This window comes from Apostichopus japonicus, chromosome 22, assembly GCF_037975245.1.
Source record: "Apostichopus japonicus isolate 1M-3 chromosome 22, ASM3797524v1, whole genome shotgun sequence".
In the NCBI taxonomy this organism is placed as follows: Eukaryota; Metazoa; Echinodermata; class Holothuroidea; order Aspidochirotida; family Stichopodidae; genus Apostichopus; species Apostichopus japonicus.
In genome coordinates this window covers 16436017-16456680 of record NC_092582.1, presented here as the reverse complement: position 1 = coordinate 16456680, position 20664 = coordinate 16436017, and the positions used below count along the sequence as shown (strand labels likewise).

The 20664-nt window shown below is 37.8% G+C and overlaps 1 protein-coding gene across 1 annotated transcript in view; it reads right to left on the bottom strand.

Annotated features, from left to right (window-relative positions):
- The window catches only part of LOC139963817 (LIM domain transcription factor LMO4.1-like), a 74435-nt gene extending 60974 nt beyond the window's left edge, over nt 1–13461 (bottom strand). Inside the window, exon 1 of the mRNA XM_071964999.1 lies at nt 11879–13461. Within this exon, the coding sequence (XP_071821100.1) occupies nt 11879–11924 (46 nt within the window). The 5' untranslated portion in view covers nt 11925–13461. The remainder of the gene's footprint in view (nt 1–11878) is intronic.
- Nucleotides 13462–20664: the final 7203 nt, after the last annotated feature.

Here is a 20664-nt window from a genome sequence, read left to right as displayed (position 1 = left end):
GCGAGGTGATATCTACCATAGCAGTTAGGAAACAGCTTATAACTGAACGTCCTATATAACTCGGTATAGAGGCAGGTTGAAACCGACCCGCAGGCGTCGGCGGTACTGCACGCCACGGGAGCCACACGTGTGCCATGACGGTATTAACGTATCCTATTAAACTGAGGGTGGTCCGAGGGTGCACTACAACTTGACCCTAACGACGAGAAAGGTGCCTTTGGGGTCACATGAAGGAAACAGAAAGCTAAACAAACAGCTTCGGCTGATGTTGTTGATGATTGCAGGGGAGTTCAGTTCCAAACTCAGCAGAGTGTCACCGGTCAAGTGGAGAGGAAACTATGGCACGCCAATTGAGCCGATAATTACACGCTCTCGGTGGCGATACAACCCCCGATGACATCATTCATGAACAACAATGAAAGGACAGTCACCAGAGGGGTCATGAACGAGTATATAATCACAGTTAAGTCATTTTAATCTTTTCTCCCAACTGGCACCAAAGTTGTCAAATATTGCCACCATATTTTTTTATTCGGTTGGTTACCAAAAACGAATGAAAGCAAGATTCTGCTCTCGGTTACATTCCTCTGGAGAATCTAAAGGGTGAGGTGGGCCGGGGGGGGGGGGTGTGAGAATCAGTTTCGATAACTAGTCTCGACGGTGGTCAAACTTTACACAACACTTTACAACATGATATCCAAATATACACACGACCCAATGGGAGATCAAATTTGAAATTGAAATTAGTCTACGTATAACGTTGATTTATTCGGTCAGTTTTAAATCATCTTAAAACATTGACGGGGTAAAACCTATGTAAAGGCACCATTCTCCTTTGATATACACTAGTCATGTCCTCATATTAATAAGTTACAAAATCTCGAAATGAGTGTAGATGAAAAAATATCGGTACTTTGCGATGCAGTGTTTATGGATTTGTGCTTATAGCACATGCAGTTATGTAATACGTTTTAACCACGAATAGCCCCATGCCATGCACGGTTCTTTATGCAGCGCCAAAGCTTCCATGTTGTTTACTGGAAACGTGTTCCACTTGATAACAGTGTCCGGAATGAAACAATTTGAATAATGCAGGGAATTATTTGACACCATATATAATCGAGTAACTGGCTTTAAAAGTGCTATGTAATTCACAGTCCTTAGTTTCCAAATCCAGCCTTCCCCCCTCCCCCCCCCTCTCTCTCTCTCTGTGCCTCTGTACGGATGTAACAATTTCCACAGACTTTAGTTTTCCAATTGACTTATAGCCCTATATTAATACTGTGTACGGCCTATTACATATAAATCTATACCTAAAGGGGAGTTAAGTGCATGAAGGTCTCAGTTACCAGATCGTCAGAGGGCGAACTACCCGACTGGGAAAGAGAAAGCATTTCAAAACACAAAACCCCCAAAAAAATTAGCATACATCATACCGTTATCACCAACTATAAGAGAAGAACTGTGTGTGCGTGTGTGTGTGTACTTTAGGTTGTTAATAACACAGACGACTACTTTTCTCGTGATGACAGGAGCATGACAGTGTAAGCAATAAAATCAGACGTAATCTACACCCGACTTGAAGTTTGACTTTATGTCCTGTCCGACTTAGAGAGAGGGTAATGAGGGAGCTTGGGTTGATGATGATGAGTTTGGAGGATTGAAGTCATAAGGAAAGATTAAACGACCGTACTCATCGTGTGGCTTTTACGTTCTAAAAAAAAATTGATAAACTTTTTTGTTTCGCAGAAGTGGTATATATATTAAACTAACACTATAAGCCTATACGACATTAAATTTGACTAAATAATGTGCAGACCAAATTATGTCTGTTTGTGTGGGTGTTTTTTTATAATGGGGGGTGGGGGTGGGGGGTAAAGCAGTCTCAGGCATGCAAAGCAACCCGCGAAGCCCGACTTTTTTAAGGATGAGAAACAACACACACAAAATAAAGATATGTCTCAATGATGAGGGCCTACTGAGGGCCTAAGCCAATAGCCTAGCTATGGCAATACGAGACAGGAGGTGCAGCCGTCTAACACATACAGAGTAACCTTCGAAGCCCGGTCAAGTCTCTCTCTCTCTTTAAGGATGCAAAAGAATACGCAAAAATGATGACTATCTAGTGAGAGCCTAGGTCAATAGCCTAGCTATTACAGTATACGAGACATAAGGTACAGCCTTGTTTGACAAACTAAGCCCCCCACCACGATTACAAAGAGATTCACTTTAATTACTTAATCAGTTGATCACGAGAGTGTCACCTTCACATCCCGCCTCCCCTCCCCAACCCTACATACTCAGATTGAATGTAATAAGTATACTTGTTAATACGAGGGAGAACACATCTCACATTCAAAGACCTTATATAGCGTGAACAAACGTTTGATAACATTTCACGTTTTTATTGATAATTTTAGAACCTGTTAGGCCTTACATCATATCTCTACTTGTTTCACAAATGAGCCTTGAAACATCAAATGCTGAAATTAACCTCCGGACTGCAGAGGAGCTGACGTCATAGAATGATTTAGTTTTAAAGGAGCCTTCCGAGAAAGTTAGCATATTTTTCATTTTTTCCTTTGTTGTTTTGTTTTCTGTCACTATACATTTGCCTTTTGTAAATTGGGGGCGGGGGGGGGGGCGGCTCGTAAAGCTCCTAAAATGAAATGTTGTACTCTTGTATATTTGATATTGTGGAAATATAAATCAAACTAAAAAAATCAAACTATCCCGAAAACCTGCATTGACTGACTGTGCACCAGATTAAAACGCAAAAGGTCAAATATGAATAATGGCATTATTTAGTAAACTACCAGGTAACTGAACTCATTGTTCGATTATGCTGGTTTATTAGATTTGGTGTTGTTTATGTATGTTTGTGTTTGTCTCTCTCCCTATCTCTCTAGTCCATAGAACTTTAAACAAAAAGAGACAATTAACTAATCATCTTGGGAAGCTGGGTTTCTCTCTGCAAATATAAAATTCTTATATAAAAATAAAAAATAAAAAAATAACTTATATAACTTAAAATAACTAATAATAACCCCATTTATATATATATATATATATTGTTATTATACTTTACCACTACAGCTCATTTCCTACCCTTTGATGTTTGGGCAACGATTCGTGATATGTCCCTTTTGTGAACTGGGTGAGAAGAATACAGTGTTTTGATTCTGCAGTGACTATGACGCCAATACGGTATTTACTGTATATATCGGCCAGGGTTGGCCGGTTTTTACCGGGCGGTTTTTACCGCCCCGGGAAAAACAAGTTTTTTACCGGTTTTTACCGGGAGGTTTTTCCCACCTATAAGTGGGAAAAACTGGGAAAAACCGGGAAAAACCTCAAATTATATAGAATTCCTAAAAACTCATGTGGAACTTGTGGAGGAGCACAGAATCTACAAGAAAATGGCATCTTATGGTAGGTGGTTGGGTTACATCCAAAGAACAGCTATGATCTATAACTTGTGAGTTTACCGATTAGACTATTATAAATAATTCAAATAAATAATATTGCTTATAGGCACTGTACTAAGTGACTGTTGTGACATCAACTAATTTGAGAATAAGTAACAATTGGAACAGTTACTTGTGTTGTTGATACTCCTACCTCTTCAGTTAGCCTATACACAGGAAGTGCCCAGTATCACCTCACCTGTCCACCTCAAAGTGTTTAATCACTCATGCATGAAGTTGTATAATAATTGGACCATGTTTGCATCAAGGTAAACAGTTTGGTTGTGTGAATGGCTCCATAGGGCCATTGTGCGTTTAATACTTTTAATTGGGCCCATGTGCCTTACAAAGTTTCAAAGCAGTTTCTATTGAGCCCCCTGGATTGAAGTTCACCTCAATAGACTGTTGCCTACTGTATTAATGGAATGGAATGAACTGTCTGAGCACATAATATTATATTATTATATGGTTCCTTGTCCCTTTGAGGCTTTGGATGCCATGGTTCGCCACTTCGTTCTATCCTCCGCTGTTCATGCCACATAATAGGCCTGAAGAATTTAGGAGGGGTGAATGTCCCAGTGCAGACCTATAATGGTTTGGGCATAAGGCAATGCATACTGCTAAAGAGATCGTGACAGAATAACTATACATGTGCAATACGAAAAATACTCTTTTTTCCACAAAAAGTAGAATAAGAATGTGATAAAATAGCTCAAAATGAAGCTAAGAAACTCCCATATTCAATAAAATATGCCTGTCATGAAACAATATCGTGCCCACTGATGACCCTGCATTTTACGGACAATTAATACTAGTTTTCGAGACGGAGGCGGTTTTTACCGGTATTTACCAGTTTTTCCCGGTTTTTACCTGGTTTTTACCGCTTAGTGGGAAAAACAGGTTTTTCCCGGGAAAATGCCAACCCTGATATCGGCTCAAAGTCATTATCACCCCCAGGCTTGTTTTAGTAAAGACTAACAACGAAAATGGCTTAGGCTAACTATAAACAAAGTTTTGTTTTGTAGTTTCTCTTTTTACGATTGGTAACAATTACTATCCAGTAATTGGTTTTACTATACTTTTTCTTCTCATTTTTACGATTTTGAACTTCTATAGCAAACTAAAATAGTTTGTGACAGAAATGAGGCACGCAGACGAATAGGTTTCGCGCCAACACGGTGTAGTCAACCATTTTGTCATACCGAAGAGTCTGGGGGTCATGGATCGTTCTACAATCCAGCAGTGGGTTAATGAACGCTTCTATACGTGTGCGTGTGTGTGTGTGATTATTTTGTTAAAGTCAGGACAGCGGAGACAGGGGGAGGGGGGGGGGGATGTGACTACCAGTTTTGTGGCAAAAAAAGTCACTTCAAGTTGCACCTTATCATCTGTGTCCGCTTTTGGTAAACAGTATTCCTTTGCTATTTTGTTGTTTTGTTTGTTGTTTTTGTTTTGTTTATTAAAATGGGCCCTGTTGGTACTTAGACGCGCCATTTTGTTTGAAATTAACTAAACTGTGCCCTTTTGTTGAAACACATTCACATAATGGCATTTTTGGTACCGAGGGTCCGTTTTGTCGAATGTTTGGAGGAAAAACTCTGTGCTTTAGCCACTCAACGTTTGTCGCCCCACCCCTTTCCCAGTGCCTCCCCCTCCCCCCTTCCAGACTCAACCTTTCTCCCATCGTCCTTGGTTGTTATTGTTGTCATTGTCACGGTTGTTGATTGTTGATTGTTTCGTGTTGTATGCTGTTGTTGTGATCAATCAGTTACCGATGCCTTGACTACTAGTATAGCCTATCATAAAGTCTGTCCAAAATTAAGTAGGTCAATAATTAAAGGGTGCATGGGAACCACAGAAGAAGCGAACTTTAAACATGTTCTTACTTTCATGTGAGACATATACGGTCTTCAAACGGTATAACCGATTCCTCTTTGTTGCTAAGTTCTATCAAACTCGGTATAACCTAGTTTTTGAATCAACATCACTTGGACCATACCTCTTATACTTTCCAGACAACTGACACGGACAGTTAGTGTAATTATGTTGGCTTCTGTCTGTAGGCTAACGCAGTATACTATGACGACGTAACACATGCTGGCTTCAAGAAACAAGAACACAAGTTTTCGTCGCGATTGCTATGGGACATCGCGCAACTGGGATATGTAGCTGGAGAGATTAAAGAATTTCCCAGGTGACACTGTGATAAAACGACATGCCTTGCACTGTGTTCTCTCATGCCAAGGTTTTAATTTCAGCCTCTGACAGGTTTATAAAGCATTACTATGATTGTGTATTAATGCAAAAAAAAGAACTAGTAACTGTCCGACTTGAGATCGATGTTAACAGGGACCTTGTAGTCGGGATGGGGAAATCAGCAGGTCCCAACGATGAAGAGAACGTGTTTCAATCTCCTAACGAGGTGATATAGTTAAATGACCATGGCACCCATGAATCATCATGAAAAATGGGGAAAAGAGTTATACCCCATTTTGTGCCCCTTGAATAAATTCAACAGAATTCAAACGTATCACGTTCTCTCCACTTGGATTTACCAGTTAACAATTTATCAGTTCCCCTATGTATGAAACATTTGCAATGTTGTTTGTAAAACTTTGATCAGTCACCATTAAAGTTCACTACAAGTTCGAAACACCAATGAAACGAGAAGCCTTTTGATACTAGAGTATAGGGTTAATTCGTAAATCCGCTTCTCGCGTTTGGAATCATTCGCTAATGTACAAATGGGAAATTTCATATATACAACATGCCAGCCCAGTTGTCAGGTCAGGAAGGCGGCGGGGTTGTGGGGGGGGGGGCGTGAGTGGGAGGGGCAGAGAAAGGGGGAAAGTAAACATTGAAATGAAACTGACAATGGGGTATAGCCTACATTAATGAAACCGAGTATAACAAGACGACAATAACAGGATTGGTACCGATGCCACAGCACTTTGAAAATGAGAACCACTGATATTTATATGAAAATCGTAAACGATACCTGTGACACAGACCATTAAATAAATCTGGTCATTTTGTGGGATACAAACATTAACTTCAGACCAATAAGACCTGTAAAGACCGAGACCATACATGAGACTTGACAGACCAACTCATATATGAGACTTGCACTGTTAACGACACCGATAACAGTGAGACCATCAATAAGACTGGTGGGGGCAAACACTACCAGTATATATATATATATATATATATATATATATATATATATATATATATATATATATATATATATATATATATATTACGACCTTCCTTACCGGTTTAGAACCTCTGGACATACAATCAGCGTCCATGGCCTAGTTGGTTAGGGTGTCCGCGTACAAAGCGGGAGGCCCGGTTTCGAATCCCGGTGGAGGCTGGAAGTTTTTTCACTGTTCTTGATTTTCCAACTCATTACGATTTTCATTTATATATATATATATATATATATATATATATGTTGATACTTGTTGAGACTAGTGGAACACTAGTAATTGTAACTCGGAGTTTCACGCGTTATAGCGATCGTCAGACAACTCATCAGACAGAGTTGTCTGACGATCGCTATAACGCGTGAAACTCCGAGTTACAATTACTAGTGTTCCACTAGTCTCAACTAGTATCAACATATATTCCGCTCTGTCCACTGGACATAGAGCACTCTGCGCCAAGATAGACGCCAACCAACCAACTATATATATATATATATTATATATATATATATATATATATATATATATATATATATATTTATATTTATATATATATATATATATTTATATATATATATATATTTATATTTATATATATATATATATATATATTTATATATATATATATATATATATATATATATATATATATTTATATATATATATATATATTACTCATCATATTACTCATATTACTCATCAGATTGTTCTTGCTTTTTATAAATAAATTATAATTCCGTACGTCATCAAAACACCTGAAAAAGCATATTTATTAAAACGAAAAGCGTTTTCAAAATACCAGCATCACAAAGAGAACCACAAAGGAACCGCGAATATTCTGTAGTTATAATAGCCTATTGTCAAAACCACTAAACGATGTATGACTGTCCAAATTTACCTGAGCGACGCCTGAAAGATCAAAGGAAATGGGTGGGGGGGGGGGGGGGGAGTATGTGAATTGCGAAAATATAATTTCGAAGAACCCTTATAACTTTTCTTCGAACACAATGTATAAACTTATGAACGCAAGACTAGTCTATAGGTCTAATTATTTCAACAATAACAATAACTGAATGTTTTCGATGAATCGACACGGATCAAAAATAAGCTATTTACACACATATACAAATGATTGCTATACCACCAACAACAGTCAATTCGTAACTGTTTTGTTGATCCGTGGCCGTAGTTACAGGAAGTGTTTCTTCACGATCCCCCCAAAAATGGTGTAATCAGCTTACAGGTAATCACCTTCAACACTTGATTTATTATGCTTTAGGGTCAGGAATGTATGGGTACCCCTCCCCCACCTCACTACCCCACCCCCACACTTTCCAACAGAAAGACATTTCATTTGTCGCTAAATTACAATCGCCAACCCAATGACACATTCAGTCATTAAAATATCAATCAAGGTTTCAAATAAGTTTTTGGTGAGTGTGGTAGGTAGGAGTTGCTGTTTGTTTTTAAGGAAGTGGGGTGGGGGGGGGGGAAGGTTGAAGGGTTGAGAGATTGAATAAATGGGTTACAAGTTAATGTCTTAAATGTTTCTTCCTCATGATATCATTTCATGTTGTCTATTTAGCATGCTATAAGTGAGAACAATACTGAGACAATTTAACTCGTAATCACTGAAATTTCGAATCTAACTTATGTCAAATCTATATTTTGAGACTAATGAAAAAAAAAACATCAAATTGATTCGTTAATCAATAATGAAATGTACGATAGAATGCATGTATGATAAATTAATTAAACAATATCAGAGATATGGACGCATCATTATATATATATATATAAATATATATATATATATATATATATGAAAATCGTAATGAGTTGGAAAATCAAGAACAGTGAAAAAACTTTCAGCCTCCACCGGGATTCGAACCACGGGCCTCCCGCTCTGTACGCGGACACCCTAACCACTAGGCTATGGACGCTGATTGTATGTCCAGAGGTTCGAAACCGGTAAGGAAGATCGTAATTCCACTGTAGGCGTTTGTCACCTATATCGAACAATACTAGTTCTGTTTTTGGTGACATATTTTGCCCTACTCTAGAGATCAAACATGATGCTATCCAACTCGAAAATATATATATATATATATATATATATATATATATATATATATATATATATATATATATATATATAGTTGATTTTTAGTATACCCCTAGTGGCGCAGTTTTCACGCTACCTTTATTGTACATATGCACACATCATGCACGAGGCGCTGAAAATTAATTAAAAACCACACAATTTTGAAATTGTGATTCATAAACTCATTTCGATCTTAATTGTCATCCAGAAACAAATACAACATGAAAATATTGTTTGCAAGACTGTCAACAAGATCAGGGGGAAATTATTCTGGGAAAAGTGGGGAAATATAACACAAAGCTTTAATATTTTTTTTTTTTGAGATCAAGAGATTTGAAGAAGATGTTGTCATTTTCTACAACTCTGCTAAGTTAACACTCATCACAAATTATTATTATTATTTTTTGTTAATAATAATTGAACAATTTGAATTTGTAACTTCGATTGATGATAAGAAAAAGTTCGGCAATTTCGACCTCTCTGACGTCACGACCAAATTAACCAATCACTGTCGATGTTGAAACTGTCTGCGTCATGTTGAACTCTGAAAATTCCAAAGAGTGAAAATTCAACTCTTGGAGAGCGTCAATGATGACCATTTCTTTTCAGGACTGAACTCCAAATGTTTTCAAACAGTGAAATTCAAACAAGTTTGACTCCAAATAGAGCGAAAATATCATATTGCTAACAGCTACCTTTTAATCGAAAGCCACTGTTCTTTAAATGTGAAATTGGCTTCTCAAAGATTGATTAAAACTGATCATCCCGGACAGTCCCTAACTTCCCTATAAGATTGAAATTTCAATTTCAACCATCTATTATCACCCTCGTAGTATGTAACACGATCCAATCAAATTGGCACCACGCTTCTTCTTCTATTGTTTTCAATAAAGCTAACGATTCGTTATTTATCATGCGGGTTGACTTGATATTGACTCTGTTTTCTTTGGAATACAATATAATTATAAAGTGCCATTTTTAATTTCTCTTTGTCAAGATTGACCTCACGAGAACTTAACTATTTCGATATTAATTTCTATGAAGCTAATACTGTCCTTTGATGATAATGATAATGGATACTAAGAATTTGTTGGGGTGGAGTGTGGGAGGGGGGGGGGGGTCGGAGGGGTGTTTTGTTCATTACAAGTTCAGAAAGATTTGGGTGACATTACCTTTATTTGAAATTTCTTCTTCTCGTTTCTGATATTAAATGGGGCAAACGGTAACAGGTAATTTTCTATACCGAGAATCGGTTGCGACGAGTATAGGTAGAATATATGCGGTGGCGTGGTATGTAGCGGTGTTAATTGGGTGGTATGGTGCACGGGGAGGGGGTGATATTAACGTTCTAGCAATACTAACCTTATGATCGTCTACCATCGTTTATATACTGTTTATAGAACATGTTGATAAGTAATTATTATTTCTTGCTCAGAAAATGAATGAATGACACTCTCTTTCCAATGGGATTTTTGGATACATTTTCTGACTGATAAACATGGAGCATAACATGAACATTATGGTGAATCTACATCTAGATCCTACATGGGGAGGGGGAAGGGGGTAGAGGGGAGAGGTGCTGTATCATCATGATTATGGTTGTATACCCCCCCCCCTCCCCGTTGTATGTTCATATATCGAACCTTATATACATATATATAGGTGTTCAAACCTGACAGAATTGTTTACATATATATGTTTATATATATATATATATATAGCCTATATATATATAAATATATATATAATATATGTATATATATATATATGTATATATATATATATATATATACATATATATATACTTGTGAGTCTTCACACATTATATAAGGCTGTAAAACCCACGCAGACATCACATTGCCTTGGGTCTGTTATGTCTGTACATAACGCTAGTGAGTACGGTGCATTCAGTCAGTTTGATCCCTCCGCACACAATACCGTAGTATATTGACTATTGAGAAGTTGGTATATACATGTGTGTTTGTACACTCAAAACAACCCGTCAATATGACTGAAAGAGTTACAGGTCAAACAGCGGGGAATTCCTTTCGTATCGGCTTTGACCTACAACGGACTATATGCGACACCAATTGCGGATCGCCTGTCGTGAAGTGTTACTTTGTACACCATGCGGGTTGGTTGTGTTCTTTGTGCATGCATGCACGGGCAAGGGTTCGCACAGAAAGCATTAAATTATTATACTTCCATGAATGGAGTTGTACAACAAATTCTAATCAGTCTAACATATACGAGATGAACTACTCAAGTCTAGCAAATATTAAAAACCAAAAGGTATATGTGTTACCGTCGTGCCTTCTCCTATGCCATACATTTATATATTAATGTCAGGGTCTCAGGGATTACCAACGGAAGAAGAAAGGGAATAAAAAATCTTATTTTTACCCGTATGTATGTAGGACTATATAACCTGCATAAACGTACAACATGCAACATCATTGAATAAAATCAGTTATAGACTTACAATATCAACTGCTAAGCAATGAGCAAATAGTCGTATTACAATTCAGCTTTCGTTGATACATATGGAGCCTTTCATATCCCTTCCCAAATTAACCCACCAAGGCCACCCCGCTCTTATCTGACAGTGAGTGGCTGGACCTGCAACGGATTTCATGAAGCCGCCCAAGCCCCCCGTTAATTAGGTCTCAGAGCTGTTTCAGACTGTCGAGGACTGAAGTTATGAAGTGGCATGAGATTATACATCATCGAGCGTTATTGCCCTTCCAAAGGTTATTAATTACATCAGGGAGATTGTATACTTCATCTCGCGGAACTGTTGTATTGATGAACGTAGTACGCAATTCTATATCACAAGGCTCTATATATGATCATATTAGACCGTCAGAACCCTAGCAACGGTGATATTTGAACGAGGAATATATCAAAGCTCTTTTGAGAACAAAAAAACGTCGTCAGTTCAGACACAGCAGATATCAAATGGCATACAGAACTTTGAAAGACTTAACCGTGATATAATGAATTGGTATACACGACCTTGACAATATAGGGAGTGATATATTTATATACGTCAATAATGATAAGGTTGGTAAAAGTCATAGTTTGGGTAAACTTACCACTGTTAATGGTCGATTGATCCTCACTTCTCGCCGTCATTCTCATAGTTGTTGGTAAAAACGTTTGCTCTTCACCACAAATTCACACAAAAGAAAAGAAGGTAAATAATGTCTAAGCGTCTATGTAATTCTCTATGATTTCCAGCCTTGTCAATATATAGGTTAGATTTGTTGATTACTCCTGGTCTATTTGTTGTTGTTATTGTTCTGGGGTCCAAAAAACTGTCTTGAAGTATACCTCTTTACCAAGGCTGAATTTCCTTGTTTCAACACCCACGGGTACGGGGGTCGCGTGGATGGTGCAATCAAAAAAGCACTGCGAGTTTCTATTCACTGCAAAAGACCGAGTTTGTCCACTGAGATGTTCCTGGTTTTATTGCACGTTAAATACACGTGTTGGTGCGTCAATCAAAATTGGTCAATATTTGGCAAAGACCATAAGTTAACACCCACGTGCTGATTACCAGATAACTATTGAAGCTTGGTTTAATCTATTTGCATTCCTGCTGTGGATTGTTGTCTTTATTCTGTCACTCGAACTGGTTCTTTTTAATGAAAGGCTAACTTGATAATCCCGGATGCCCAAATACAACTAGTAGGCTAGTACCACGCATATAGAGTTGTTTCCTTTCTAACTTTTGGTGTGAGCCTGGTTTTGGTCAGATTTAAAACCAAATGGCAAAATTTCTCCAAGAAGTTTTACGTTCTATTTTATTTTTTTATTTTTGAACAAAAACAGATTAAATATAGGTCATTTAATTTATTACGTCAAGATAACTGAAGGGTAAGATTATTTTCAGTTCCGAATTCCTTTTTCCTTCTTTCTTTTTTATTTCCCCCCAAAAACAGTTCGTTATGTTAGCCAATCAAAATGTACACAAGAACGATCTGATATATATATATGCACACCAACAGACGGTAAGCCGATTACCCCAAAGAAAGGTGCCAAACACATTAATCAAATTGATTTACAAGAAGGAAAAAAACCACCAAGAAAAGAAATAAAGAACTGTTACTCGATGGCTACAAGATCCATGTGCACATTTTGTGATACAAGGTCGACGTGTATTCAGCAACACAAACTCGTGCGAACTAATAATCCCAGCAAAACACTATATGAAGTCCTAGAAAATGAACACTTCTTCTTGTCGTAAAAAGATTACCGTACGCTTCGTCCGGGATGCTATACTCTAATCCTTGAGCGCCACAAATTCTCTGTAAACTTTCCTCCAAAGTATAAAAGGAAATGAAAAGAACAGAGCAAATCTGCGAGTTTGTGCTTCCTTCCTCTACGAATTTCTCACTTATAAACCGTGTACCAGCAGCAGCAAACAAGCAAGCAATGCTATCCAGTCGTATCGTACCAATGGCTTTTGAACCGTCCGTTTCCCACGAAATTGCCTAGCCTCGAGCGCGTGCTTCAGTAACGGTACCTCGATAACAACTGTCTGCCTTTCCACGCGTTTGCCTGGCTTTATCGGTAGGTTGGTTTCTGCTATCACAGCATATTGCAGTTTACTACTCTAACTCATACGACGACTACGACGACGACAATACCTTGTATATCTCTGGTACTAATAAATAGACCGTTTGATATATTAGGCTGCCAGGGCTTTTCTCACCAATCCTACGAAAGGGCTAGTCGATTATTTTCATAGGGGGTGACGAAAGTTTGTTTTCCCACGCTCAGCTTTCAAGGGGTTGTTATTTTGCGGGAGCGATGTTTTGAGTTGGATATTAATTAAATCACACGTTTACAGAGTAATTAAAACATTTTTTCTCGAATCAACTGCGTTGATAATGGAAACGACCCGAATCAAGGTACAGACAGAATAGGGAAGGTTTTTGATTGAAATGGCGTGGGCACCTCTTGGTTAGATCAAAAACAGAAGACAAGCACACACACACACACGCACACAAACCCAGTAAAGTGGCAGTGCGGGTAATCACTGTTTGCATTTCAGTGTTGTAAAGCAAAGGATATACACAACCTAATGAGTTTTGAGACCGAACGACTCTGGCCGTAGTACATTCAATAATACTTTTTTTTCCCTTCCTTTCTTCCTTAATCAATTACCTTATATTGTGGGGGGAGGTTTTGTCAATGGCGATTCGTCCCGTTCTGCCTCTTAAGCAATTTACGCGGTGAGAGGTCCTAGCCATCCAAGGCATAAAGAAGAAGAAGAAAAAAAAAGAAACACATGAAGAAATAAGAAGAAGAAGCCAAAAAGCCAATGTTAATTTCAGCTTTGAATTTTAAAGTAAAGGAAAAGTGTTAGCGAGGCAGCTGCAGTACTCGGAAAAGAGCTTTTCACTTAACTTCATCGATAAAACGGCGCGCAACCTAAGTGTTTGATGTGATAGTGTCATAGCTACCCGTGGCCCCAGTTTGCGTCGCTAATGTAATTTAACGAAGGATGGTTTTCAAATACCTAACCGAGGGATAAAGGGCAACCCTTTATCGCTTTCTGTATCTTTTTACAAGACATTTTCTCATTTACTTTCTCCTTCTTCTGTCTCTCAATACTATCGCCTCTTATTTTTTTAAAGTTCGATTTTTTTTCTTCTTTACATTATGTTCTCTCAGCAAATAGGTATATGATGGTTTTTTTTTTTTGTTTTGTTTCTGTACACGCTTGATTAATATATCGGAAAATATGAGAAGCTCGGCCAAGATAGAGAGGGGTGGAGAGAAAGAGGAGGGTGGAGGGAGGAGGGAGGAGGGAGGAAGGAGGAGGGAGGACGGGAGGGAGGAGGGGAGGGAGGAGGGAGGAGGAAGGGTGAGGGAGGTTTTGGGAGGGTATGGGAAGGGAGGGAGAGGTATAAGATAAAGTGAACAGAAGATTGATTTCTTGTAAACTTGTTGGTATCAATAGTTTCAACCAGGATGTTACAAGCAATTGTGTATAGTGGTATACAGTCCTCTGTCTCTTGTATAAATGAGTCGGTTCGAAATATGGATGAGAGGAGGTGACCGTCAGAGAAAGGAAGGAGGAAAGAAGTAGGATCCATCTAAGTTGACCCTAACCTATAGATGCACATATGTATGGGAGCCACGGGGAAACACTAAAGCACCAGTCGTTTTTTTTTTTAAGTATGGCCGTCAAAGAAAAGAATCAGAAGGAAGCCACCAACAGACTTCGAGATTCCCACAATCGGTTAACCGTTCAAAAATTACAGTCAAATGACAAACCGGTTAACCGCCTGTATTACATCGGTAATTCTAATTTTTTAGGCCTTGGAGAACACATGCAGTTATTGGTCTTTTTTTCTTAAACTTCTACTTTCTTTTTCCAGTGAAGCAAGTACCTCCTTACCCACACACTTCGCCATTACCCCCACTCAAAGGACGGTTGGGTATATGCGTTTTCCTTCCCCAAATAAAATTGAATAATATAGTATATATCCTACGGTTATAAGTTAAAGGAAGTACATTTTGTAGTTGCTATGTGACCTTGCTCCACGCCCAGATGACTTTTGCGAGTACGGTATTAATTACCCCCATCCCCCACCCACACACACTCTATACAGGTATAATTATAGTATGGGTATGGAGAAGTCTGTCGTTTCTGCATATGAGATAAACAAGTCAAAATCACAGTACAGCTTAGTGGAATAAGCCTGGGTCTGTTTACCTCTAAGACTAAGACTGAAATATCGATATGTATGCATATATTAATACAACCTATCTCAACTTTTGTAAACGTTTTACCACCCAAAAACAATCCTCATTTATAAAGTAGATACAACAAGATTTACCCAGGTGGCACTGCGAGTGTGATAATAACAATAAACATAATATTCTGAGACAACGCTGTCATGAATTTACCGTTATACACTTTTTCCATCACAGAGATTTCGCACGAACCCAAGTAAAACAGACTTTCATTTGTTACAATAAACATGTTTTTTCTTGTTGAGTTATAAAGCCTAATAACCTCTTGCTATTCCGCGTATATAACACACAGTTTTGTTGTATACATGCATGCATACCATAGCTTCTTCTTCCGAGAGATTAGTACGTTGATAGTTTATGTATACATATTAAAAGCCGATATCGGGAAGATAACCTTTTCCAAACGACCTTCTTTAGAAAAAAAAAAATTCCACCTGCAGGAGAAAAAAAATATTAACCCTAGCAACGGGCTCCAAATTGCTTTATCTCTTTGTCAATTTGTTTCATGAATAAAGTTGTCAGTCAGACCGCGTGGAATTTAGGCCTAAGTGAAAACTTTTAGGACCCTTAGGAAAATTACGTCCATTTTTTGTCGTGCGGGAAATCGATCCTGTCAAATTTATAACTAGAGGGCGTATCAATCTTTTGTGGATATTTTTTTTTCTTCTTCTTTCTCCCTGTCGGGCAAAACGATAGTTTGCACCCTTCCAGTGACGGATTGGGGTCTCGACCTGACTGACAAGATGGTGGATCCGAATATTTTGCGCATTTTTGTCTCTAATTTTTTTATATTTTTATCTCTCTCCCTCTTTTTTTTTATGTTCTTGTGTAAAAACGGAGGAAAGGAGAAGGCCAGAGGGTTAATCATCTGGCAACTCCGAATCGACTTGACTGCAAGCGGTCTTGTCAGTCAACATTTCAAATCGGTCTGAACGAAAGAAGAAAAAAGGAGGGGGGGGGGGTAGAAAAGCACTATATAGAAGAAGTAGAAAAACTTATTTCGTAACCTTATACGTTTGCAATAATAAATAGGAGAAAATATCTGGACGTTGTGGGGAAAAGGCTTCAAAGTTTGGATAAGAGAAAAAAAACTATAAAGGCGTGAATGCAATTAGATTTATAATAAAGCAATCCTGAAAAAAAGCCAAACAAAAACATAGAGAAGAAGGGAAAAAATAATATCTCGCATTGATTGGTCCAAGCAACTCTGAGGCTCCCCGAGACTTGGCCAAAGAAAATTGGGTTTCACCACGCGTATTTTCTATTAACTTTTTTGATAGCTTAATGCTCACCAGCGCGGTGATATTTCCCAAGTGTTTATCCTACGAGTGAAAATAAGTTCCGCACCGTTACGGCTCGCTAGCGACTTTGCTTCGGTGATGAGTCTGCCACACTCTGGAAACGGGTCGAAGCTAGCAGACGTTCCCGTTCGGGTGCAATTATTTTCATCCCTCTTAAGACCAACGGTGCGTAAGCTGTATTCAAAATGTTATAGAAATGAGATTGCATTACGATTGATTATCGCTGTTCTATTCCATCGCCTCTGAGATAATTCGCTGCGGCTTCTGTGACGTGTCAAATCATATTTAAATATGAATGGTTTCCAAAAAGAAAAAAAAAATATGTGTAGAACGCACTGAGTAAATAATACATGTGATAAAGTGTTACGGACAATATTACTTCAGCGTCGTGGTAAAACCGCCGGGAATTTGTCGACTCGTGGCTGAAATTGTGTGACCACGATTTCTAGGAGAAAGACAGACAGAGAAAGAGGGAATGCAGAGAGGAGTGGAGAGAGAGACAAGAATTTTTTTTTTCTTCCTCTTTTTCCATATTTTTTAATGATAAAGTCTAGTTTCGTTTTGTTTGTCATATCAAATTAGGATTATGGATTAATGACATATTTCCCAATTGGATAATGGAAAGCAGACGCTGGTTTTCAATTTTCTTACCAGCGGCGACACGTTTCATGTTAGCTAGTCATTTTTACAACTAATTTCGTTGTCTTAGAAGTTTTCGCTACATAATCGATCGGTGTTTTTTTTTTTTTTTTTTTTTCATTTTTCTTTTAGTTATTAATTTCATTTTCGGCTTTAAAGTATTGTGGATGTGGATGTCCCAATAAAACCAGGTTTATTTGTTATATATGTTTTTGGATGTAGGTTATTTATATATATATATATATATATATATATATATATATATACAAAGGGTATGGCATTCTGAAGAAAACCCCAATATTCTAGAATATTAAAGCGACCCACCCCCTGTTTTTGGGAAGTCGGAGGGGGGAGTAAAGGCAACGTTACTGTTTGATGCCTAAAATTCTATAACATTGTAGTTCACTCGCTTGGCTCGATGCATTTATAATCATGACGTTTAAAGGCGGCTTCTTATTGGCTGTTTACCGACACGTGATGAATAATAACATGAAAAATACGTCCTCAGTTGCCATAGTATTTATATACGTCTCTTCTTTTTTTTTCTTTTTTTTGGGGGGGGGGACGGGGCGGGTAGGGGGATTTTACAGTAACAGTCATCAATATTACACTATCGGCATATTTCAATATTCCACTGTTATTCCTATTCATTCTTACCAATTGTTTGCTTTCAAGTGCAAATATAAACCGGCTTTAACAGAATCTATAATATACATCAGGACAGCTGTATATTTGCCATAAAATGATTCAAGAAAGGCCTTGAAAAAAAAACTTAACAAAACTGAGGTGCCTTTTTATAAACTTCTCCTTCTTCTTCTTCTTTTTATATCTATAGACCTCTTAAATTGGTTAGAATTTACGGCTCGATTCGCTTTAATTTAGGGAGCAATACTTTTGTTTTATTTTGACATCCTCTTTATTATCATATTTGGCCTCTTCGCTTCAGATCAAGGTGCCTCATTTTTTGGAAACAGATTTAGTTTAATCACGCCTTTCAGTCAAACCAACCTCTTCCTCTGGTTTAATTATATCAATCTTGATCACCGAGCGGAACGAAAAACCGTCTTAGATATTGAACAGACCCTTTTCTCTCTCTCTCTCCCTCTCTCCACTTTTCTTTCTCTTTTTGTACCTTTCTTTATCCAAGTCCATTTTATCTTACCGAGAAGAAAGGTATATAGTATACTTTGTGAAGAAACAATATAGAAAGAACGAATAAGAAACATAAGCTGAATTTATTGATAGGATGTTTTCATGAAGGGTCATTGCAAGTCAAGGACGATCACCCGGCTAAAATTGGCCAAATTGGTCACATGAATATATATATATATATATATATACATATATATATATATGTGTGTGTGTGTGTATTATTATATATATATATATATATATATATATATTATATATATATATGTATATTATTTTGGAAAGGAATATTGGGTATATTCATGGTTTCCGGAATAAGAACCCACTTCAAATCCCGCCCCTCCCTCCATCCCCCTCCCCCGGCTCAACCCTAAATATAGTCCGAACGTATCTAGAAGTATATACTACTACATGATACTAAACTGAAGGGGGACGGTGGGAGGGGAGTGGGGGGGGGGTTAAAAGACATAACATTCCGTATAGTTCACGAGAACTCTATCGTACTTAACAATATTATGCAATTTCGAGGCAGTCTTGTAATCTACTTCAATAATTGCGTATGTTCCTTCAATAGGTAAGTGCCCACACCAGTCCCCCCCCCCCCCAACCCCAGTCACCCTAGCTTATCTGTATTTTATATGTAGTATCAAATCTGTACATTAATTATCATATACGTCACCGCATATATATCCGTCGCACCCTGACGTATTAAGTTTATGTTGAATCATTAGGAAATCGCTCTAAATCCGCTTTACATTGAGATAAAACCTATCTTTCCTTTTCTTTGACTAACACATCTTGATGTCAATATGCCCTAGCCGCACCCACAACCCCATCCCCGTCCATTGTTATCCTAGGGGTGTTGGGTGGGTGTGAATAGGGAATGATTGGTTGATTGGTAATTATAATGCAATCATCATCATTATTATTACAATTATTTCAAACCAATATCCATGTCCATTTAATCGTCCATCCGTGTCTTAGTATAGCATTTTGATTCCAGTTTTGACTTTTCGAGATATGAAGTGAAAGGGAAAAGAATCGGCCTCTTTCGTCCACACCATGATCAAGCTGAAGTGTAAACGACTGAACGCATACCCCCCGACGGGAAATGATTTTCAATTCAGTGAGATATGATAGATGGAAGGTTGGACTCCAAGCCAATTACCAAAGATAATCCATAACACCTAAAGTTAACATTAAGGGGGTTGCTTTTTTCTCTAAATAAAGAAGAAGAAGATATGAAAGAAAAATGGAGGAAGGGAAAAAAATACTAAGAAGTGACTGATGATTGAAGTCTATACATCTTCACACGGTTTGCAGACGATCTTGTTAGTATGGATTTTCCACCCTTTCCTTGCGCGGGAAAATAAGCAAAAAGCATTAAGGTATATGAAGATTCCTTTTCATTTCTTTTCTTTTTTGTGCACGGAGAAACAGAAAGCAGCTGGTGAAGAGGAGTTCACAGGAAATTAAAGGGTGAATGAAACCAGGCCCCGAGGAATAAAGGCATTTGTACGAAGCTAAAAAAATCCAATAATAGAAGAAGAAGAAGAAGAAGAAGAAAAAAAAACAAATTAAGTAACGTTGGGAAAGCCTCTCATCAGATTTGATAAAATACAGTTTACCTTTCTGAATGAGTCCGCGTCTGCCGAGAGAATTGTGATTTCTGTAACCAGGCTTGGTTGCCCAGCAATATCACCTTCAAAGTTTATTACTTTTCATTCTACAAAAAGCATCAACAAGCTTTAGCTAGGCCCAAAATGACGTTTCTTGATTTCATTTAAAAAAAATCTCAATGTTGTGTTTGAAAGATCGTTGATTCAATTAAGTTTTTTTTTTCTCTTTTCTTTCTTTTTTTTAATAAAAAGAGAAAATTTAAGTCAACTTGGTTGACTAACGAACTTCATTTCCCCCTTGGTTTTGACGAGCGGCTGCTGTGATATTAAAAGTTTGAGAACATGATACCGGGTTTTGAATGAATTTTCTCAAGGTATAATCAAAAGTTCACCGGGCTTTCA